Raw genomic sequence first — 18,077 nt, 5'->3', positions numbered from 1 at the left:
CAGGCAGCATCTCTGGAGAGAAGGAACGGGTGACGTCTGAAGAAGGGTCTCGACCCAAAACGTCACCCATTCCTTCTCTCCAGAGATGCTGCCTGTCCCGCTCAGTTACTTTATAAGATCACCCCTCATCGTTTGTTTAGTTTCGAGATACAGCGCGGAAACAGGCCCTTCGGCCCACCCAATCCGTGCCGACCAGCGACCCCCCGCACACTAACACTCTCCCACACACACAAGGGACAATTTACATGTATACCGAGCCAATTAACCTACAAACCTGCATGTGTTTGGAGTGTGGGAGCAAGCCCATAGCTTGGATCGAACTTAGGAATACCGTGGTGTACAGTGGTGTACTTTTTTGTTTGTTTTTTACCAAAAATAATTTAAAATAACTATTTACAAAAATACACTCAAATATACAAACAAACTCACCACCATACTACAAAATAATAGTGTACAGCAGTGTTATAGTGGTGTGTGCACTTGTGTACAGCAGTGTTATAGTGGTGTGTACACTGGTGTACAGTAGTGTTATAGTGGTGTGTGCACTGGTGTTCAGTAGTGTTATAGTGGTGTGTGCACTTGTGTTCAGTAGTGTTTATAGTGGTGTGTGCACTTGTGTACAGCAGTGTTATAGTGGTGTGTGCACTTGTGTACAGTAGTGTGTATAGTGACGTGTACATTGGTGTACAGTAGTGTGTATAGTGGTGTGTTATAGTGGTGTGTGCACTTGTGTACAGTAGTGTTATAGTGACGTGTACACTGGTGTTCAGTAGTGATATAGTGGTGTGTGCACTTGTGTACTGTAGTGTTATAGTGACGTGTACACTGGTGTACAGTAGTGTGTACAGTGACGTGTACAGAAGTGTTATAGTAGTGTGTACAGTAGTGTGTACAGTGCCCAGGAGCAACTCAACATAGCATGGTATGTAGTGGTGTACAGTGATGTTACAATGGTGGATAGTGGTGTACAGTCGTGTGAACACTGGAGTGTACAGTAGTGTGTACAGTGGTGTTACAATGGTGTACCGTAGTGTGTACAGTGGTGTACAAAAGTGTTACAATGGGGTACAGAGCGGCATATACAGTGGTGTACAGTAGTGTGTAGTTTGTAGTGGCACACAATGATGTATCCAGTGGTGTGTAATTGTGTACAGGGATGTGTGCCATAGAGGGAGTGCAGAGACGGTTCACCAGACTGATTCCTGGGATGTCAGGACTGTCTTATGAAGAAAGACTGGATAGACTTGGTTTATACTCTCTAGAATTTAGAAGATTGAGAGGGGATCTTATAGAAACTTACAAAATTCTTAAGGGGTTGGACAGGCTAGATGCAGGAAGATTGTTCCCGGTGTTAGGGAAGTCCAGGACAAGGGGGGTCACAGCTTAAGGATAAAGGGGAAATCCTTTAAAACCGACATGAGAAGAACTTTTTTCACACAGAGAGTGGTGACTCTCTGGAACTCTCTGCCACAGAGGGTAGTTGAGGCCAGTTCATTGGCTATATTTAAGAGGGAGTTAGATGTGGTCCTTGTGGCTACGGGGATCAGGGGGTATGGAGAGAAGGCAGGTACGGGATACTGAGTTAGATGATCAGCCATGATCATATTGAATGGCGGTGCAGGCTCGAAGGGCCGAATGGCCTACTCCTGCACCTAATTTCTATGTTTCTATGTAGTGTGTACAGTGGTGTACAGTAATCTGTACAGTGATGCGCAGTTGTGTGTACACTGGTGTACAATAGTGTGTACAGGAGTGTGTACAGTAGTGTTACGGTGATGTGTACACTGGTGTACAGGAGTGTGTGCAGTAGTGTTACGGTGGTGTGTACAGTACTGTGTACAGTCATGTACAATAGTGTGTACTCCCTGCGCCTGTCTTATCCCGGGAGCGGGGACTGTTCCTCGGGCCGCCAGGCGGGGTCAGTATCCCAGCCACCCACCCGCACTCGCTCCACCCTCGTCAAACTTTCACTTTCCACCGTGTGCTTGTTGCGAGCGGGGCCTGGCCGGACGGGTGGCCGCTCTGGGGGCTTCTGCCGCGGGGGGGAATCTTCCACCCTGCCCCGGCCAGAGAGGACTGTGTGGCACCGAGGCGCTGAAACACTCACAATAGAAACTGCATGTCAATGATTCCAATCGGTTACATACAGTGCGCGGCCCTGCGTTATTTGAATTAAACCCCCCAAAGGGATAGTTCATTGATCGCTTGTCTCTTTCCTGCGACCGTCCGCTCACTCCACACGATGTCAAACAGCCCCAAACCTCGCCTGGTCTCTCTCTCCCACCGCAAGCTGCCCCTCATCCCCTTCGCCTGCCTCTGGATACCGTGCAGCAACCGTTTCGTCTGCCTTGGGACGGCCACCGGCTCCGGGGCTCAGGGCAACGGGCTGATCGCTGTGTACGGGACAGCGAGCGGAGAGATCAGAGACGTACACACGGTAACTCTTTTGTTCCTTTTTGCCTTTGAGCCTTGGCGTTGCAGGCACGGGGGAGGTGGAGGGGAGGGGGTGGAGAGTGGACGGTGGGAGGACAATGTTCCTGGTCTGAAGAAGGGTCTCGACCCCCCAAACATCACCCATTCCTTATCTCCAGAGACCCTGCCTGTCCCGCTCAGTTACTCCCAGTATTTTGTGTCCTATCTTCGTAAACCAACGTCTTCAGTTCCCTGCTACAAATTGTTACACGTGTAACAACTGGAGGGGATTCATTGTTGCAAATATGTAACTAGACTTCCCTCAACAATGGATACATCAGTTCCCGTGTAGTAGCCAAATATTGATACAATGAAGACACAAAGTACTGGAGTAACTCAGCCGCGTCAGGTAGCTTCAAGGAAAAAGGAGTAACTCTGCCGGGTCAGGCAGCATCAAGGAACTGCAGATGCTGCTTTACAAAAAAAAAAGGCTCAAAGTGCTGGAGTAACTCTGCCGGGTCAGGCAGCATCAAGGAACTGCAGATGCATGTTGACACAAAAAGACACAAAGTGCTGGAGTAACTCAGCCGGGTCAGGTAGCTTCAAGGAACTGCAGATGCTGGTTTACAAAAAAAAGGATCAAAGTACTGGAGTAACTCAGCCGGGTCAGGTAGCTTCAAGGAACTGCAGATGCTGGTTTACAAAAAAAAGGCTCAAAGTACTGGAGTAACTCCAGCCGGGTCAGGCAGCATCAAGGAACTGCAGTTGCATGTTGACACAAAAAGACACAAAGGGCTGGAGTAACTCTGGATCAGGCAGCATCTGTAGCAAAAAGGAACTGTAGGCGCAGTTTACACAAAAAGACACAAAGTGCTGGAGTAACTCTGGGTCAGGCAGCATCTGCAGATGCATGTTGAAACACAGCGCTGGAAACTCAGCCGTCAGGCAGTGCAGATGCATGTTGACACAAAAAGACACAAAGTGCTGGAGTAACTCTGGGTCAGGCAGCATCTGTAGAAACAAGGAACTGCAGGCATTAGTTAACACAAAAACGACAACAAGGACTGATATACCATACAAACATACAATCAGGTCAAACTCGTACAATAGGTAGATCAAAGGAGAATCGACAATAGACAATAGGTGCAGGAGTAGGCCATTCAGCCCTTCGAGCCAGCACCGCCATTCAATGTGATCATGGCTGATCATCCACAATCAGTAGCCCCATCCTGCTTTCTCCCCATATCCCTTGACTCCGCCATCTTTAAGAACTCCCTCTAAACTCTCTCTTGAAAGCATCCAGAAAATTGGCCTCCACTGCTTTCTAAGGCAGAGAATTCCACAGATTCACAACTCTCTGGGCGAAAAAGTTTTTCTTCGTCTCTGTTCTAAATGGCTTACCCTTTATTCTTATACTGTGGTGTCTGGTTCTGGACTCCCCCATCATTGGGAATGATTGTCTCTAGCGTGTCCAATCCCTTAATAATCTTATATGTTTCTATAAGATCTCCTCTCATCCTTCTAAACTCCACAGTGTACAAGCCCAGCTGCTCCATTCTCTCAGCATATGACAGTCCCGCCATCCCAAGAATTAACCCTGTGAACCTACGCTGCACTCCCTCAATAGCAAGAATGTCCTTCCTCAAATTTGGAGACCAAAACTACACACAATACTCCAGGTGTGGTCTCACCAGGGCCCTGTACAACTGCAGAAGGACCTCTTTGCCCCTATACTCAACTCCTCTTGTTATGAAGGCCAACATGCCATTAGCTTTCTTCACTGCCTACTGTACCTGCATGCTTACTTTCAGTGACCGATGAACAAGAAACCCCCAGAACTTGTTGTACTTCCCCTTTTCCCAACTTGACACCTCCCACGTTCCAGATAAAACTATCTGAGTTTGACAATCTTTTTGGTGTTTTAAGAATTTTGTGATTGTTATTTCGTAGTACCATAATCTGACTTTGTTCCTTGAAACATTCCAGGAGACAAAATTGTGGTGACAGGAAAGGCAAAGATAACATGTAATAAAGTAACTTAAAATGTATCTGTTAGTTGGCATCTTTGCCCAAGTCGGGTTAGTTTGTTTTAGCGATACAGCATGGAAACAGGCCCTTCGGCCCACCGAGTCCATGCTGACCATTGATCACCCTAATTCACACTAGTTCTATGTTATCCCACTTCCCATCCACCTGTCACACCCACGGGGCGATTTGCAGAGGCCTATTAACTTGGTTAAAGGTTTACAGTGATATGGGCCAAGGTCTCTGACCCCTCTCACCCTGGCCACAAATTCTTTGAATCATTTCCCTCTGGAAGGCGACTCCGGACTGTCAAAGCTGCCACAGCCAGACATAAAAACAGTTTTTATCCACGAATAGTAGCTCAACTCAATAACCAAAAATCGGTAGCCTCCTTTTGCTCTGGTATTTTCTTTAATTCACATGTTTAATCAATAATAATGTTTTATTATTAATGTTTAATGTTTTATGTGTCATTCCTAACTGTCACTATGTCATGTTGTCACTTGCGGGGTGGAGCACCAAAGCAAATTCCTTGTATGTGAATACTTGGCCAATAAATCTATTCATTCATTGGAAAATAGGACTAGCTTAGCTGGATAGCATGGATGTGTAGGGCTGAAGGGCCTGTTTCCCTGCTATGTGGCTCCCTGCTCATGGTTGAGGGGGGAAAGCAGGGGGCACCTGGAGTAGATTCAGGATTACTTGATTGCTGGATGTGGCATGGAAACAGGCCCTTCGGCCCACCGAGTCCATGCCGACCATCGGTCACCCTATGCTACCCAACTTGGGCATCCACTCCCGACACACTCGGGGCAATGCACAGAGGGTCAATTAACCTACAAACCTGCACATTTTGGGAATGCGGGAAGAAACTGGAGCACCCAGTGGTAACCCACATGGTCACGGGGAGAACGTGCAAACTCCGCGCTGACAGCACCTGAGGTCAGGATCGAACCCGGCATTCTGGCACCGTGAGACAGCGGCTCTACCTGCATGCCACCCACAACTCTTGGCTTTTTAAGATGAAAAAAACATTTGTTGTGTCCAGACACTTTCTCTCTCCATATCAGTAGATAAGAGTGTTTAAGAGGGAACTGCAGATGCTGGAGAATCGAAGGTTACACAAAAAAGCTGGAGAAACTCAGCGGGTGCAGCAGCATCTATGGAGCGAAGGAAATAGGCAACGTTTCGGCCCGAAACGTTGCCTATTTCCTTCGCTCCATAGATGCTGCTGCACCCGCTGAGTTTCTCCAGCTTTTTTGTGTAACCTTCAGTAGATAAGAGATTGTGTTGTCATTGACTAGCGATGATTTGTGTGCAGGACTTTAACCCCTCAGCAGTAACGTTCTACAAGTTGCAGTTTGTGCAGTCTGCCCTTGCATGGTTGCAAATACTGAGATCTACAAACAAAAATCTTAGTGGTAAATGTTATATTTTAAATTAGTTTTATTCTCTTCTCTTTGAAATTTAGTTTAGTTTAGTTTCGGGTCAGGCAGCATCTCTGGAGAACATGGGTCGAGACCCTTCTTCAGACAATGAAGTCCTTACTTGCTGTAGTTTTACAGGCCCATTAACACAATAGCATGAGGATAAACGTACAATAAGCAATAATACAATAAATAATAATAAGTAATACAAGAGTCAAGACTGTTTTATTGTCATATGTCCCAGATAGGACAATGAAATTCATACTTGCAGCAGCACAACAGAATATTGTAAACCGTGTACACTGTAAACAATATGATAAATGAGAGAAAAAAAGTTCAGTGTGTGTATGTACACGTACTCACACATATAAATATGTACACGTATGCACACACACACACACATATATATATATATATATTATTTATATAAATATATGTATATATTTCTATGGAATTCTCTACCACAGAAAGTAGTTGAGGCCACAGTTCATAGGCTATATTTAAGAGGGAGTTAGATGTGGCCCTTGTGGCTAAAGGGATCGGGGGGTATGGAGAGAAGGCAGGTACGGGATACTGAGTTGGATGATCAGCCATGATCATATTGAATGGCCGAAGAGCCGAATGGCCTACTCCTGCACCTATTTTCTATGTTTCTATGTGAGATTAGAGAGGAGACCGCAGGTAGCAGGGAGATGAGTGTGTGGCTAGGATGGTGTGGGTCCTTGATGATGCTGCCAGCCTTTATGAGGCAGCGACTGCGATAAATCCCCTCGATGGAAGGGAGGTCAGAGCCGATGATGGACTGAGCAGTGTTTACTACTTTTTGCACCTATCTTCTATGTAAGGGCAATCCTAATACTGCCATCTCAACAGGTCTCCTCTATCTCCTAGATTGAGAAGCCGAGAGCATTCCGATGTGGGACATTTGGAGCATCTTCTCTCCAGCAGAGATACCTAGCAACGGGAGACTTTGATGGCAACCTCCACATCTGGTAACTTGCAGCTGGTTTGTGGCATGGGACAGAGTCTCAAACCTCGGGGTCCCAGAGTCAGGGAATCACGTTACACCTCTACAGGACTTTGGTCAGGGGACTAGAACCACTATCTATCTCATTGGTGACCCTCGCACCCTCTACCCTTGATTGGACTTTGCTGGCACTACCTTGCACTTAACATTATTCCCTTATCATGTATCTATACACTTCTTTCCACATAGAGGTGTTCAACACAAGGTCCCTTTAATAATTCCATTCGGGAGTTAAGGCAAACACTATTTTAGTTGCATAATGACAAGGAACTTCAAAGATTGGAAGCAAATGCTGTCCCAGGATATTAATAGACAATAGACAATAGGTGCAGGAATAGGCCATTTGGCCCTTCGAGCCATCACCACCATTCAATGTGATCATGGCTGATCATCCCCAACCCTGCCTTCTCCCCATATCCCCTGACTCCGCTATCTTTAAGAGTCCTATCTAGCTCTCTCTTGAAAGCATCCAGAGAACCTGCCCCCACCGCCCTCTGAGGCAGAGAATTCCACAGACTCACCACTCTCTGTGAGAAAAAGCGTTTCCTTGTCTCCGTTCTAAATGGCTTACTCCTTATTCTTAAACTGTGGCACCTGGTTCTGGACTCCCCCAACATCAGGAACATGTTCCTGCCTCTAGTGTATCCAAGCCATTGACAATCTTATTAAGCAAACAGTGATAAGAGTAGATAGACACAAATTGCTGGAGTAACTCATCGGGACAGGCAGCATCTCTGGAGAGAAGGAATGGGTGATATTTCGGGTCGAGACACTTCATCAGACTGTCAGTGATAAGAGCGTTAATCTTTTAGAGCAGGGGAATCCAGAGGGCATAGGTTTAAGGTGAGAAAGGAAAGATTAATATGTATCTAAAAAAAATGGTAAATTATTCCTAGTGTGCAAGTTTTGTTGGGTGGTCAGTGTGGACTAGATGGGCAGAAGGGCCCGTTTCCTTGCTGTATCTCTAAACTAAGCCAAGTGCAATGATTGTAGTGTCGGAAGGAACTATAGATGCTGGTTTAAACCGAAGATAGACACAAAATGCTGGAGTAACTCAGCGGGTCAGACAGCATCTCCGGAGAAAAGGAATAGGTGACGTTTCAGGTCAAGACCCTTCTTGAAAACAATGATTGTCGTGCAAGAATAGCAGTTTGTGGATGGCAAACATATTTAAATTCACAGAGACAAGGTTAAGCCAAGTGTATCTCTTAAGTACTCCTAGGTATAAAATCGTGAGAGGAATAGATCGGGTAGATGCACAGAATCTCTTGTCCAGAGAAGGGGAGCCAATGACTAGACGACACAGGTTCAAGGTGAAGTGGAAAAGATGGAATCTGAGGGGTAACCTTTTCACACAAAGGGTTGTGGGTGTATGGAACGAGCTGCCAGAGGAGGTAGTTGAGGCTGGGACTATCCCATCATTTAAGAACTAGTACATGGATAGGACAGGTTTGGAGGGATATGGGCCAAGCAGGTGGGACTAGTGTAGCTGGGACATGTTGGGCAAGTTGGGCCGAAGGGCCTATTTCCACACTCTATGACTCTAAGTGAAAAGTCTAAAATCTAGTTTTTAAGCAAACTCTTGCCTCTGTCTCCCTGCAGGAACCTAGAGGCACCTGCGACTCCCTTCTACACAACCAAAGCACATCAGGAGATCATCAACTGCATTGACGGTGTGGGTGGACTGGGAATTGGTGAGGGGGCCCCGGAAATTGTCACTGGAAGCAGAGACGGTGAGTAGTGAAATACACCAGAGTAGGAAGCAACTGCAGATGCTGGTTCACACCGAAGACAGATACAAAATACTGGAGTAACTCAGTGGGCCAGGCAGCATCTCTGGAGGGAAGGAATGGGCGAATTTTCAGATCTGGACCTTACATCTTACACCTCGTTATCCTTCTGTGTCTCCCTCTTACCTGACTCGCAGTGGATATGAATCACGAGCAGGCAGAGGAGATTAATTTAGCATCATTTGTACTCCCTGGCTTTTGACCATGCCTGAGGCTTTGCTTCTGTTTGTGGTGTTTTTGATGTTTCTTTATTTTGCATGTCTTTTCCTACTATTTCTTTTGATTGTTATTTTTGGTGTGTATTAACTTTTTTGTCAATGATTAGTGATGTACAGCACTTTGTTGCAGCTATGTTTGTTTTTAAAGTGCTCTATAAATAAAATTATTATTATTATTATTATTATTATCATGATTGGCACAGACATTATGGGCCGAAGAGCCTGTCCCTGTGCTGTCCTGTTAGAAACATAGAAAATACGTGCAGGAGGAGGCCATTCAGCCCTTCGAGCCAGCACCGCCATTCATTGTGATCACGGCTGATCGTCCCCAATCAATAACCCGTGCCTGCCTTCTCCCCATATCCCTTGACTCCACTAGCTCCTAGAGCTCTATCTCACTCTCTCTTAAATCCATCCAGTGACTTGGCCTCCACTGCCCTCTGTGGCAGGGAATTCCACAAATTCACAACTCTCTGGGTGAAAAAGTTTTTTCTCGCCTCAGTCTTAAATTACCTCCCCTTTATTCTAAGACTGTGTGTGGCCCCTGGTTCTGGACTCACCCAACATTGGGAAATTTTTTCCGGCATCTAGCTTGTCCAGTCCTTTTATAATTTTACATTTTTCTATAAGATCCCCCTCATCCTTCTAAACTCTAGTGAATACAAGCCTAGTCTTTTCAATCTTTCTTCATATGACAGTCCCACCATCCCAGGGATCAATCTCGTGAACCTACGCTGCACTGCCTCAATCACAAGGATGTCCTTCCTCAAATTAGGAGAGCAAAACGGTTCTATATTCTAAATGGGAATGGTATGGATGGGTACTTGATGGTCAGCATAGGCATGGTGGGCCAAAGGGCCTGTGTCTGCTGTATGACAATGTTACTTTGCCAGAATCACTTGGGAATGGTGGAGTTGGGTGGGAAGGCGGTGAGGTGGTGGCGGGACATCTCTCTACCTCTCCCCACAGGCACGGTCAAGGTTTGGGACTCGCGGCAGAAGGACCTGCCCGTGGCAAACATGGAGCCCGCACAGGGCGGGCACAGGAGGGACTGCTGGGCTGTAGCCTTCGGTGAGATCCTGCACACTTTACCATGCATTCTCCGTCACACTCACACACACACACACACACACCCTCACTTACACACACACTCACACCCACACACTCACACACACACACCACACAAACACACACACACTCACACACACACACCCTCACACACTCACACACACACACACACCCACACACACACACACACACACACACACACACACACACACACACACACACACACACACACACACACACACTCTCACACACACCCACACACACACACACACACACACACACACACACACACACACACACACACACACACACACACACACACACACACACACACCTCACACACACACACACACACACACACACACACACTCACACACACACACCCTCACACACACACACCACACACACACACACACACACACACACACACACACACACCCACACACACACCCACACACACACACACACACACACACACACACTCACACACTCACACACACACACACACTCCATTTCTCTGTCACACCCACACATTGCCTCCCTCTTACCATCGCCCGGTAGGGTATCGTCTCAGCGCAGAGGGAGAATGAGGAGGGAAGAGACAGCAACCCTAAGACTTTTGCCTCCATCACAGTGAGGAGGTGCTTGGTGAACTCACTGTGGTGGATGTTAATTTGTGTTTATTGTGTGTTGTTTATTATTACATGTATGGCTGCAGGCAACAATATTTCGTTCAGACCGAAAGGTCTGAATGACAAATAAAGGATTCAATTCAATTCAATTCATACTCCCTCCTCTCACACACTCAGATACATCCCCTCTAACGCACTCCCACATACACTCCCCCTCTCTCACACACTCCCCTTCTTACACACTCACACACACACTCCCCCTCATACACTCATTTACACACTTTCACTCACACACACACACTCCCCCTCATACCAATGACGGTGTATGTTTGGGCCGGTGCAGGTCACGCATGTAACCAGTGGGACCGCTGTGTATGCGCTGGATATGATAACGGGGACATCAAGCTCTTTGACCTGCGCAACATGGAGGTCCGATGGGAAACCAATGTCAAGAGTGGGGTAAGTTGGAGCTGGAGTAACTCAGCGGGACAGGCAGCATCTCCAGAGAGAAGGAATGGGTGACGTTTCGGGTCGAGACCCTTCTTCAAACTAATGGAGCCGACCCAGGCAGCAATGAGGGTAAATCTAGTGGAGGCAGATATGATAATGGAGTTTAAGAGGCTTTCAGATTGGGTCATGGATAGGCAGGGAATGGAGGGATATTTAGAGATTAGTTTGGCATCATGGTTAAGAAACGTTTAGGCAGGTACATGAATATGAAAGGTTTAGAGGGATATGGGCCAAACGCAGGCAGGTGGGAATAATGTAGATGGGGCATGTTGTGCAGAAGGGCCTGTTTCCATGCTGTAAGACACCATGCTTGGCAGGGACATTGTGGGCCGAAGGGACTGTTCCTGTGCTGTAGTGTTCTCAGTGTAAGAAAGAACTGCAGATGCTGATTTAAATCGAAGGTAGACACAAAATGCTGGTGTAACTCAGCGGGTGAGGCAGCATCACTGGAGAGAAGGAATGGGCGACGTTTCGGGTCGAGACCCTTCTTCAGTCTGAAAAAAGGGTCTCGACCTGAAACGTTGCCCATTCTGTAATCGCCCTTCACGGAGGCTACAAAACTCCATGACTATTCAGTACAGGAGTAAAGAGGTTCTTCTGCAGTTGTAGAGGGCTCTGGTGAGACCACATCTGGAGCATTGTGTACAGTTTTGGTCTACTAATTTGAGGAAGGACATCCTTGTGATTGAGGCAGTGCAGCGCAGGTTCACGAGATTAATCCCTGGGATGGCGGGACTGTCATATGAGGAAAGATTGGAAAGACTAGGCTTGTATTCACTGGAGTTTAGAAGGATGAGGGGGGAATCTTATAGAAACATATACATTTATAAAAGGACTAGACAAGCTAGATGCAGGAAAAATGTTCCCAATGTTGGGCGAGTCCAGAACCAGGGGCCACCGTCTTCGAATAATGGGGAAGCCATTTAAGACTGAGGTGAGAAAAAACCTTTTCACCCAGAGAGTTCATAATTTATGGAATTCCCTGCCACAGAGGGCAGTGGAGGCCAAGTCACTGGATGGATTTAAGAGAGAGTTAGATAGAGCTCATGGGGCTAGTGGAGTCAAGGGATATGGGCAGAAGGCAGGCACGGGTTATTGATTGGGGACGATCAGCCATGATCACAATGAATGGCGGTGCTGGTTCGAAGGGCCGAATGGCCTCCTCCTGCACCTATATTCTATGTTTAGAAACATAGAAACATAGAAATTAGGTGCAGGAGTAGGCCATTTGGCCCTTCGAGCCTGCACCGCCATTTAATATGATCATGGCTGATCATCCAACTCAGTATCCCATCCCTGCCTTCTCTCCATACCCTCTGATCCCCTTGGCCACATCTAACTCCCTCTTAAATATAGCCAATGAACTGGCCTCAACTACCCTCTGTGGCAGAGAGTTCCAGAGATTCACCACAGTTTCTATCTGATCACTCTCCAGCCGAGGGTTGTTGTGTCCTGTGGAATTTGATCATTAGTGAGGAAGAACATCTTGGGAGGAGAAGGGAGGGAGTGAGTGGATTATGTTGTTGAACCTTGCAGCTTAGAGAGGTCTCTGGGTTTTCTCCCTGTACAGGTGTGCTGCATGGAATTTGACGGGAAGGAGAGGAGTTTACATAAGCTGGTGGCGACCACGCTGGAGGGCAGGATACATGTCTTCAACCTGCATGCCTTCAATGCCAACAACGACTTGGTGTGTCAGAGTGAGAAGGTAAGGTGTGGGCAGTGGGCGGACAAGGGTACCTGCTGACAAGCACTGCAAGGCAATGATGCCGTGACAAACTGTATCAGAAAGAACTGCATATGCTGGTTCAAATCGAAGGTAGACACAAAATACTGGAGTAACTCAGAGGGTGGGCCACACCATATGGAATTCCCTGCCACAGAGGGCAGTGGAGGCCAAGTCACTGGATGGATTTAAGAGAGAGTTAGAAAGAGCTCTAGGGGCTAGTGGAGTCACAAGGGATATGGGGAGAAGGCAGACACGGGTTATTGATAGGGGACGATCAGCCATGATCACAATGAATGGCGGTGCTGGCTCGAAGGACCGAATGGCCTCCTCCTGCACCTATTTCTATGTATCTCTGGAGGAGTGGGCGACGTTTCGGGTCGAGGCCCTTCTTCCGACTGATGTCGGGGGGGGGGGGGGCGGGACAGTGATAGAATGTAGTCGGAGACTAGTGGGAGAATTGGGAAGGGGATGGAGAGAGAGAGAAAGCAAGGACTATCAGGTTAGAGAAGTCAATGTTCATACCGCTGGGGTGTAAACTAACCAAGCGGAATATGAGGTGCTGTTCCTCCAATTTGCGCTGGGCCTCACTCTGACAATGGAGGAGGCCCAGGACAGAAAAACAATGTTGTAACACTGTGTTCTACTCCCTGGTAATTTCCCCCTCTACAATACCTGTTGTACGTGTATAGAAACATAGACAATAGGTGCAGGAGTAGGCCATTCGGCCCTTCGAGCCTGCACCGCCATTCAATATGATCACGGACCGATAGTGTCCAAGGTAACGGAACCGTCCACTCACCAACCGGAGAGTGGTCCTGTCCTACCATCTATCTCGAAGGAGACTCTCAGACTATCTTTAATCGGACTTTACCTTGCACCCTAAACATCATTCTCTCTAACCAGTCTCTGTACACTGTGAATATACAGTGGACACTAAATGCTGGAGTAACTCAGCGGGGACAGGCAGCATCTTTGGAGAGAAGGAATGGGTGACGTTTTGGGTTGAGACCCTTCTTCAGGCTGAAGAATCTGAAGAGGGGCAAAGTTGAAAGGAGATGTCAGGTGCAATTGTTACAGTCCCGTTAAGTAACCTGTGCGTTTTTTGTCGTTTTGCGAAGCCGTACAAATTCACAGCTTGGACGGTCAGGCACTTGCCCCAGAATCGAGACATCTTCGTAACGAGCGGCGGGGCTGGCAGTCTGCATCTGTGGAAACAGTAAGTGGCTATAGCTTTGCATTGGGCAGGAGTTAAAGTACTGTGCGAGGGGGGGGAGAGGGGGGGATGCACGTGCAGTCTTGGCTGGGTCTGCAATAAACGGGTTCAGTCCGAAGATAGACACAAAATGCTGGAGTAGCTCAGCGGGCTTGTACACTCTGGAGTTTAGAAGGATCAGAGGGGATCTCATTGAAACATATAAGATTGTTAAGGGCTTGGACACACTAGAGGCAGGAAACATGTTCCCGATGTTGGGGGGAGTCCAGAACCAGGGGCCACACACAGTTTAAGAATAAGGAGTAAGCCATTTAGAACGGAGACGAGGAAACACTTTTTCTCACAGAGAGTGGCGAGTCTGTGGAATTCGCTGCCTCAGAGGGCGGTGGAGGCAGGTTCTCTGGATGCTTTCAAGAGAGAGCTGGATAGGGCTCTTATAAATAGCGGAGTCAGGGGATATGGGGAGAAGGCAAGAACGGGGTACTGATTGGGGATGATCAGCCATGATCAGCCATGAACCCTAACCCTAACCCTAACCCTAACCCTAGCCCTAACCCTAACCCTAACCCTACACCTATTGTCTATAGTCAGGCAGCATCTCCGGAGAGGAGCGGGTGACGTTTCGTGTTCAGATCCTTCTATAATGGCACCTAATCCTTTTTGCAAGAGATGCTGCCCGACCCACTGACTTACTCCATCATTTTGTGTCTATCCTGGGTGTAAACCAGCATCTGCAGTTCTTCTTACACACCAAAGACTTTCAAAGCCACTTCTAAAGTCACAAGGGGGGGGGGGGGGGGGGGGGAGAGAGTTAATCCAGTCTCAATCAGGGATTGTAATTCTCTCCCGATTGCAATGGTTAAAGGGGTGGTGTGAGATTAGATGTTATTTCTTCAGTTGACTCCTCATTATCCTGTTATTAGGGTTCCATGGATGCCATTTTATAAGGTCATCTGCCTACTTATTATTGATGGGTATCAGACAAAGTCTGCCCTATTCACACGGCAGTGCATGTAGCCTAGTTTAGTTTAGAGATACAACATGCACACAGGCCCTTCCGCCCACAGAGTCCACACCGACTAAACATCACTCGTACACACTAGTTCTAGGTTATCCCACTTTCTCATTCACTCTCAACACACTCGGAGGCAATTTACAGGGGGCCAATTCACCCACTTCTTCTTCTTGTGTATGGCATGCACAGCCTAAAGTTGTAGGACAACTTGCCATATTGCCATAGAGGGAGTGCAGAGAAGGTTCACCAGACTGATTCCTGGGATGTCAGGACTGTCTTATGAAGAAAGACTGGATAGACTGGTTTATACTCTCTAGAATTTAGGAGATTGAGAGGGGATCTTATAGAAACTTACAAAATTCTTAAGGGGTTTGGACAGGCTAGATGCAGGAAGATTGTTCCCGATGTTGGGGAAGTCCAGGACAAGGGGGTCACAGCTTACGGAAAAGGGGGAAATCCTTTAAAACCGAGATGAGGAGAACTTTTTTCACACAGAGAGTGGTGAATCTCTGGAACTCTCTGCCGCAGAGGGTAGTTGAGGCCACAGTTCATTGGCTATATTTAAGAGGGAGTTAGATATGGCCCTTGTGGCTAAGGGGATCAGAGGGTATGGAGAGAAGGCAGGTACAGGATACTGAGTTGGATGATCAGCTATGATCATATTGAATGGCGGTGCAGGCTCAAAGGGCCGAATGGCCTACTCCTGCACCTATTTTCTATGTTTCTATGATTCTAACTTGTTCTATTTGATCTTATTTGATTGTGCACACCGGGTGATTGCATTAGTCAGAACAGGGTGAAGGTTGCAATCTTCCACCCCCAATTAACCTACAAACACGCACGGCTTTGGGATGTGGGGGGAAACTGACGGGGTCACAGGGAGAACGCACAACGCTGCAGTGCAGTGCAGACAGCGCCTGTGGTCAGGATCGCACCTGCACCTCTGGCGCTGTGAGGCAGAAGCCCTGCACCATTGCCCCAGGAGCTTTGGGCAAATTCTACCCTCCCCTCACCCAAGATCAGCGTGATTCACAGAGGTCTTTGACCCCAGTGAGGTGGCCAGGGCAGGCGCACGTTCTTTAGAGAACTGTCCAGTGCATCTTTTTTCCTTTCTCTCCCTCTCTCCAGTGGCGATTCTCCAGCACAACTTGAAAGGACCGACCACGAACGAGAGGGCAAGGATTGTGCAGGCCCTACTCTCCTGAACAGCATCTCCCTCTCCTCACAACCCATCGGGAGCCTGGACTGGAACACTGACAAGCAGGGTCTCTGTATCTCCGCATCTTTTGACCACAAAGTCCACATCGTCTTTGTGGCAGACCAGCAAACTTTCTAGATGGGGACAGGGGATACAGGTGGCTGCTAGAACCATCCTTATTACTTGAAGCTTTTTAGCAATCAGCAAGAGTGTTGTAATGTTAAAGAGACCCCCATAGAGATATAAGGTGTGAAGTGTCACAATACTGTATTTTCTCAGCAGGAGTTTACACTGTACTAACAGCATTGAGCCAAACTGTATTTCTCAATGCAAAGAAGTCTCATCTCATTGTCACGATGGGTCCTTGGATTAATTAAAAAACTGTGAACACTAAACTTCTTCTTGCGTGTGGTGTGCACAAGCCTAAAGCTGTTTGACAACTTGTTCTATTTGATCGTGCACGCCTGGTTGATTGCATTCGTCGAAGCAGGGCGGACCAGGTGAAGGTCGCAATCTCCCACCCCAACACTAAACTGTGGTGTGTTTAGCCCTGATGCAAATACTTCTCATATGTCGCAGCTAAAGAACAGAGTAATTCATGCTTACTGCACAAGGGCAGCACAGTGGCACAACGGTAGAGTCGCTACAGAGTGCACGTTTGACCTGTCACCAGCCCAAACAAACTCTCATTGGTATTCGTTTATTAGTAACATGTTCTGACATAGTGTACAGTGGGGAGCAGTGGCAGAGTTTCTGCCTTGCAGCATCACAGACCCGGGTTCAATCCTGACTGCAGACGGATGCTGTCTATACAAAGTTTGTACCTTCTCTCTGTGACCACGTGGGTATTCTCTGGTTCCTAGGTTAATTGGCGAACATCAATCTCCACTGGGCAGCACACACGATGGCGTAGTGGTAGAGCTACTGCTTTACAGCGCCAGAGATCCCGGTTTGATCCCGTTTACGGGTGCTTATCTGTACAGTGTTTGTACGTTCTCTCCGTGACCTGCGTGGGTGTTCTCTGAGATGTACAGGTTTGTAGGTTAATTGGCTTGGTGTAAATGTAAAATTGTCCCTAGTGTGTGGGGCAGTGTTGCCAAAGGGCCTGTTTCCACACTGTATCTCTCAACTAATCTCCGCTTTAAAAATACCCAATAACTAGTCTTGCACAGCCATCCACGTGGCAATGAATTCCACAGATTCACCACCCTCTGGCTAAAGAAATTCCTCCTCTCTATTCTAAAAGAGCGTCCCTAAGGGAAGGTCCCACTTCCACGACCTCTGCCGAGTTTGCCCTTGACTCACACTCGCAGCATGGTCGACACGAGATGCTGAGAGAAAGGAGCAGCTGGGCTTGTACACTCCGGAGTTTAGAAGGATGAGAGGGAATCTCATTGAGACACATAAGATTGTTAAGGGCTTGGACACACTAGAGGCAGGAAACATGTTCCCGATGTTGGGGGAGTCCAGAACCAGGGGCCACACAGTTTAAGAATAAGGAGTAAGCCATTTAGAACGGAGATGAGGTAGATGGGACTAGGTGAGAGTAAGTGTTCGGCACGGACTAGAAGGGCCGAGATGACCTATTTCCTTGCTGTAATTGTTATATGGTTACGAGGAAACACTTTTTCCTCACAGAGAGTGGCGAGTCTGTGGAATTCTCTGCCTCAGTGGAGGCAGGTTCTCTGGAACGCTTTCAGGAGAGAGCTACATAGGGCTCTTAAAAATAGCGGAGTCAGGGGATGTGGGGAGAAGGCAGGAACGGGGTACTGATTGGGGGTGATCAGCCATGATCATATTGAATGGCGGTGCTGGC

General features: G+C 47.5%; 1 protein-coding gene across 1 annotated transcript; it reads left to right on the top strand.

The window, feature by feature from the left end:
* The first annotated feature begins 1,955 nt into the window (after window positions 1-1,955).
* LOC129714138 (dynein axonemal assembly factor 10-like) lies at window positions 1,956-16,656 on the top strand. The gene is made up of 8 exons (XM_055663627.1): window positions 1,956-2,437; window positions 6,756-6,856; window positions 8,494-8,624; window positions 9,869-9,970; window positions 10,943-11,058; window positions 12,680-12,814; window positions 13,954-14,051; window positions 16,192-16,656. Exons 1-8 carry the CDS (start codon window positions 2,243-2,245, stop codon window positions 16,397-16,399), a joined length of 1,086 nt encoding a protein of 361 aa, XP_055519602.1. The 5' UTR covers window positions 1,956-2,242; the 3' UTR covers window positions 16,400-16,656.
* Window positions 16,657-18,077: the final 1,421 nt, after the last annotated feature.

This window comes from Leucoraja erinacea, chromosome 38 (assembly GCF_028641065.1).
Source record: "Leucoraja erinacea ecotype New England chromosome 38, Leri_hhj_1, whole genome shotgun sequence".
Classification (NCBI taxonomy): Eukaryota; Metazoa; Chordata; class Chondrichthyes; order Rajiformes; family Rajidae; genus Leucoraja; species Leucoraja erinaceus.
This window is presented reverse-complemented; position numbering and strand designations above follow the sequence as displayed.

What these genes read in the sequence shown, in the direction of transcription:
- LOC129714138 (XM_055663627.1), top strand. Translation starts at nt 2,243, where the DNA reads ATGTCAAACAGCCCCAAACCTCGCCTGGTCTCTCTCTCCCACCGCAAG. An exon ending in TGGTGTGTCAGAGTGAGAAG is followed by an intron (nt 12,815 to 13,953) that starts GTAAGGTGTGGG and finishes CGTTTTGCGAAG; the next exon opens with CCGTACAAATTCACAGCTTG. An exon ending in AGTCTGCATCTGTGGAAACA is followed by an intron (nt 14,052 to 16,191) that starts GTAAGTGGCTAT and finishes CCCTCTCTCCAG; the next exon opens with TGGCGATTCTCCAGCACAAC.